Source organism: Heptranchias perlo, chromosome 41, assembly GCF_035084215.1.
Source record: "Heptranchias perlo isolate sHepPer1 chromosome 41, sHepPer1.hap1, whole genome shotgun sequence".
Taxonomy (NCBI): Eukaryota; Metazoa; Chordata; class Chondrichthyes; order Hexanchiformes; family Hexanchidae; genus Heptranchias; species Heptranchias perlo.
In genome coordinates this window covers 7,783,946-7,790,175 of record NC_090365.1, presented here as the reverse complement: position 1 = coordinate 7,790,175, position 6,230 = coordinate 7,783,946, and the positions used below count along the sequence as shown (strand labels likewise).

Below are 6,230 nucleotides of genomic sequence, written 5' to 3'. Positions count from 1 at the left end.
ATAATTTAACCCTTTTAGCCCCGGTATCATTCTGGTGGATCTGCGCTGCACCCCCTCCAAGGCCAATATCTCCTTCCAGAGCCCTGGCTGATTCTCTCCCCGCTGATCGCGGGAGTCGATTGCATTTCTAGTGCAGAGCGGAGTACGAACCCGAGCTCAGTCAGGTCTGTGTGGCTCAGTAGCAGCAGCAGCTAGGCATCTACCTGCCTGGAGAGCTAGATTCCTGGCCTATGCTAATTCCTGGAACGAGAGGTTAGAGGGCTGCCTCCTTCAGACAACAGACTGTTAGGGACAGACAGCGATTGAGTTGTGGTGAAATTCTTTAAAAGTCACGTGTCTGAATCTGATTAAAAGACCCCACAACATTGCTGGGCGATCAGGGACTTGTACTGTCAACTCCCTGCAATTTGTAAGCTTCTTCACATGTGGCTACCCGTCGCACCAAGCCCTGGAACGTAATTAAATAAATACACACAGAGGGAGGGCCTCTGCATCATTAAATCCAACACTCCACCAATGTCAAGATCTGTTTTGTTTGAAATAAAACAAAAAAAAACTTTATTTGCACATTTCAGCTGTTGAGGAAACAAAAAGGTCTTTCATCCCCAAAAAACAAGGTAATTAAATCCAGTGTTTAAGGTGTGCTAATAAAAATCCCAGACCCTCGATCCCCCAGTACTGGAACCATTAATTCCTCTGTCATGTTACGACCCTGTGCTCAGGTTTCAGTGTTCGTGTAAAACTCTTTGGATCAGCACCTGTCAGCAACCAACTGCACACTCAACAAAAGCTCACAAATCCTCGACTTGATAAACCTTACCCTGAATGAACAAACTGTGACTCTGTACAGTTAGTGAGTGACCCTCACCCTGAATAAACAGAGACTCTGTACAGTTAGTGAGTGACCCTCACCCTGAATAAACAGTGACTCTGTATAGTTACAGTGAGTGACCCTCACCCTGAATAAACAGTGACTCTGTACAGTTACAGTGAGTGACCCTCACCCTGAATAAACAGTGACTCTGTACAGTTACAGTGAGTGACCCTCACCCAGAATAAACAAACTGTGACTCTGTACAGTTACAGTGAGTGACCCTCACCCTGAATAAACAGTGACTCTGTACAGTTACACAGTGAGTGACCCTCACCCTGAATAAACAAACTGTGACTGTCCAATACAGTGAGTGACACTCGCCCTGAATAAACAGTGACTCTGTACAGTTAGTGAGTGACCCTCACCCTGAATAAACAAACTGTGACTCTGTACAGTTACAGTGAGTGACCCTTACCCTGAATAAATAGTGACATAGTGAGTGACCCCTTACCCTGAATAAATAGTGACTGTACAGTTACAGTGAGTGACCCCTTACCCTGAATAAACAGTGACTCTGTACAGTTACAGTGAGTGACCCTCACCCTGAATAAACAGTGACTCTGTACAGTGAGTGACCCTTACCCTGAATAAACACTGACCCTGTACAGTTCCACAGCGAGTGACCCTTACCCTGAATAAACAGTGACTCTGTACAGTTCCACAGCGAGTGACCCTTACCCTGAATAAACAGTGACTCTGTACAGTTACATAGTGAGTGACCCCTTACCCTGAATAAACAGTGACTCTGTACAGTTACAGTGAGTGACCCTTACCCTGAATAAACAGTGACTCTGTACAGTTACACAGTGAGTGACCCTTACCCTGAATAAACAGTGACTCTGTACAGTTACAGTGAGTGACCCTCACCCAGAATAAACAAACTGTGACTCTGTACAGTTACAGTGAGTGACCCTCACCCTGAATAAACAGTGACTCTGTACAGTTACACAGTGAGTGACCCTCACCCTGAATAAACAAACTGTGACTGTCCAATACAGTGAGTGACACTCGCCCTGAATAAACAGTGACTCTGTACAGTTAGTGAGTGACCCTCACCCTGAATAAACAAACTGTGACTCTGTACAGTTACAGTGAGTGACCCTTACCCTGAATAAATAGTGACTGTACAGTTACAGTGAGTGACCCTTACCCTGAATAAACAGTGACTCTGTACAGTTACATAGTGAGTGACCCCTTACCCTGAATAAACAGTGACTCTGTACAGTTACAGTGAGTGACCCTAACCCTGAATAAACAGTGACTCTGTACAGTTAGTGAGTGACCCTCACCCTGAATAAACAGTGACTCTGTACAGTTACATAGTGAGTGACCCCTTACCCTGAATAAACAGTGACTCTGTACAGTTACAGTGAGTGACCCTTACCCTGAATAAACAGTGACTCTGTACAGTTACACAGTGAGTGACCCTTACCCTGAATAAACAGTGACTCTGTACAGTTACAGTGAGTGACCCTCACCCTGAATAAACAGTGACTCTGTACAGTTACACAGTGAGTGACCCTTACCCTGAATAAACAGTGACTCTGTACAGTTACAGTGAGTGACCCTTACCCTGAATAAACAGTGACTCTGTACAGTTACACAGTGAGTGACCCTCACCCTGAATAAACAGTGACTCTGTACAGTTACACAGTGAGTGACCCTCACCCTGAATAAACAGTGACTCTGTACAGTTACACAGTGAGTGACCCTCACCCTGAATAAACAGTGACTCTGTACAGTTACACAGTGAGTGACCCTTACCCTGAATAAACAGTGACTCTGTACAGTTACACAGTGAGTGACCCTCACCCTGAATAAACAGTGACTCTGTACAGTTACACAGTGAGTGACCCTCACCCTGAATAAACAGTGACTCTGTACAGTTACACAGTGAGTGACCCTCACCCTGAATAAACAGTGACTCTGTACAGTTACAGTGAGTGACCCTTACCCTGAATAAACAGTGACTCTGTACAGTTACAGTGAGTGACCCTCACCCTGAATAAACAGTGACTCTGTACAGTTACACAGTGAGTGACCCTTACCCTGAATAAACAGTGACTCTGTACAGTTACAGTGAGTGACCCTCACCCAGAATAAACAAACTGTGACTCTGTACAGTTACAGTGAGTGACCCTCACCCTGAATAAACAGTGACTCTGTACAGTTACACAGTGAGTGACCCTCACCCTGAATAAACAGTGACTCTGTACAGTTACACAGTGAGTGACCCTTACCCTGAATAAACAGTGACTCTGTACAGTTACGCGCTTCCCATTGTAAAACCGTAATCACATTAAGCAACAACTTTCACTGCCCAATTATTGTTCATTTCACTGAACAATGTCCCCATTCTTCACACGAGAACAATTTTGTACTAAAGAGGTAATTAACTTTGTAGCAGTTTTAGATTCTGATTCTGTAACCGGAAACGATTCACGTGAACCTGGACAGAGAATGTTGGCAAGCTATTTGACCATGATGATCACGCACACACACACTCGCCCGCCCGGGACTTACTGGATAGTGAGCAGGGGCGAGAATCCCAGTTGATTTCTTATTCCTCCCTGGCCCAGTGGTGTTGACGCCAAGCACAGAGCCCCACCTACTACCGTGAGCTCAACACAGGCCGAGGGACGAGCCTGGGCCTTTCCTGGACAGTTTGGATCAGTACCACTGGGCGGTGAGCTCACTGAGCTATTGTGGCAGCGGTTTCATTTCTGAGCCGTTTTTAAGTCGTTTGTATAAAGGTTAGAGAAGAGAGACCCACCTTGAGCCACAGGGCACTCGATACATTCAGTAACTCCCCAGCCCACAGCACCTCCCCGGCAGCAATGTTCAACTGTTCGCAGTCCGGAGAGTGGGGAAGCACACTGAAACGAAAAGAGAGCAAAGAATGACTTTATTAGCGTTTATTTAGCACGTCACGGACTCTCTCAAGAAGCTCCATCTCGCTTCACGTACAACTCGTCACTTTGCTGCTACATAGGCAAATGTGGCAGCCGTTTTTTTTGCACAGCAAGATCCCATAACAGGAACGAGATGAAGAAACGGTTAATCCGTGCTTGGTGGTGTTGGTTGAAGGAGGAATGTCGGTGAGGACGCCAGGAGAATGCCCAGCTCACCTTTAATCGTGGCCATGGGGCCTTTAACATCTACCTCAACAAAATAGGGCCACGGCTTAAGGTCTCATCTAAAAGAAAGATTAACCCTTGCCAATCGGTGACCCGTCTACTGGAGTCGGGCAGGTTTTATTTCACAGGTCTGATACCAGCGGTATTGGGAACTGGCACAATTACTGGACACAAGGCAGTGGGGCACGGAGCTGTGCTTTCAAACACTGTGGATCCACAGGCCCAACGTTCAAACCCTGCAGTACTTCCTGTATGATCACCCTGGCATTCAGTATGCCCAGTTCCCATTGTAGAATGACCCTGCCATTCAGATTGCCCAGTTCCCATTGTAGAATGGCCCTGGCATTCAGTTTGCCCAGTTCCCATTGTAGAATGGCCCTGCCATTCAGTATGCCCAGTTCCCGTTGTAGAATGGCCCTGCAATTCAGTTTGCCCAGTTCCCGTTGTAGAATCACCCTGCAATTCAGTTTGCCCAGTTCCCATTGTAGAATGACCCTGCAATTCAGTTTGCCCAGTTCCCATTGTAGAATGACCCTGCCATTCAGTTTGCCCAGTTCCCATTGTAGAATGACCCTGCAATTCAGTTTGCCCAGTTCCCATTGTAGAATGGCCCTGCCATTCAGTTTGCCCAGTTCCCATTGTAGAATGACCCTGCAATTCAGTTTGCCCAGTTCCCATTGTAGAATGGTCCTGCCATTCAGTATGCCCAGTTCCCATTGTAGAATGGCCCTGCCATTCAGTGCTCTCCACCCATACTGTCCTTACCTGCTACCCATTGCCAGACTTGCAGAGTGAATCTGAAGCTGGCACAAATCCTACAAGGCCTTATTGTGCCTCTCAGAAATATCTCAAAGGGCTTCACCTCCAATGAATTAGATCGAAGTGCAGTGATTGTTGTTTTGTAGGTTGTCATGTTGCACACAGCAAGATCCCACAAACAGATGAATGACCAGCTTATATGTTTTGGGTGAAGTTGCCCAAGGCACCAGGAGAACTCCCCTGCCATTTTTCCAATGATGCCGTGGGATCTTTTGTATTGATCTGAACCAGTGGAAGATCTGACGATGTAGCACTCCCTCAGTACTGTACTGCGGGGTCAGCCTGGATGGCATGCTCGAGTAACAGTTTAAGCTTTTAACCCACAACCTTCTGACTCAGAGGCAAGGATGTTACCAGCTGAGCCGAGCTGAGGTGGAAAGATGCATCGTAGAGCGTGTCAGTTTTAAAGCAGTTTCCTACCTGTCCGTTTGTGATTTCTGTGAAGCAGTACCCAAACACGGACTCGCCATCAGATCGCGGAGCAACTGCCAGGGTTCCCTGTCGCTCTTGCAGTGCGTGGCCTTGCTGTGCCCCTTGCTGCGCCCTCTGGGAGGTCTGCTGGTTGGTGCTCAGCTGAGCGGAGTTGGCGTGGGTTTCTCTGTCCACCTGTGTCACTTGGTGCACCTTCACAGAGACGTGGGGAGGGTGATGGACCCGCAGGTTAACGATGGAAGGAATCAGTCGACCTGCTGAAAATCACCAAAGGGTTTGCAGTCAGAGTTCACCGTCGAATGGGGGGGGGAGGTGGGGGGCAATGGGCGCACCTGCTCATCAGGAACGTGGGACTGACATCGCAGTGTGGAACTGCACATTGGAAACCTGTGGGTGGGACGTCCCATTCTCTGACACACTTGCCCCCACAAGACATTGTCTTCAAGGGTTCAAATGCCAGGAAGCACCAGTTAAAGATCGGGAAGATTGGTGTGAGAAGGGAAGTGAGGGAGGCAAAGAGAATAGAGAGAGGCCAATGAAAGAGAGAGAGAAGAGACTGAGGGAGATGGCAGGAAGGGGGGATTTGGGAATACGGTGGGAAGGGAGGATTTGGGGATATTGATGGGAAGGGGGCATTTTGGGATATGGCGGGAAGGGGCATTTTGGGATACGACGGGAAGGAGGGATTTGGGGAATACGGCAGGAAGGGGGGGATTTGGGGATATGGTGGGAAGGACGGATTTATCTATGTAAAAAGGAAATAGTTTAATGGGGGTTTTTCTGTTAAAAATTGTGAGATCTGCCAAATTAAACCAAAATCTTGAAAAGCTAAAAGCTCACTCTGACTGGTGTCTCTCAGTCCTTCTCCTGAGATATCTGTACACTGACTGGGGTCTCAGTCCCTCTCCCTCGGGGGGATATCTGTACACTGACTGGTGTCTCTCAGTCCCTCTCCCTTGAGGAGATAC

The 6,230-nt window shown here is 47.5% G+C and overlaps 1 protein-coding gene across 1 annotated transcript in view; it reads right to left on the bottom strand.

Moving 5' to 3' along the window:
- Positions 1–6,230, bottom strand: part of LOC137305868 (latent-transforming growth factor beta-binding protein 4-like) — an 85,267-nt gene that overhangs the window by 34,844 nt on the left and 44,193 nt on the right. The window contains 3 exon segments of the mRNA XM_067974804.1: positions 398–400; positions 3,644–3,750; positions 5,251–5,519. Coding sequence (XP_067830905.1) covers positions 398–400; positions 3,644–3,750; positions 5,251–5,519 — 379 coding nt within the window.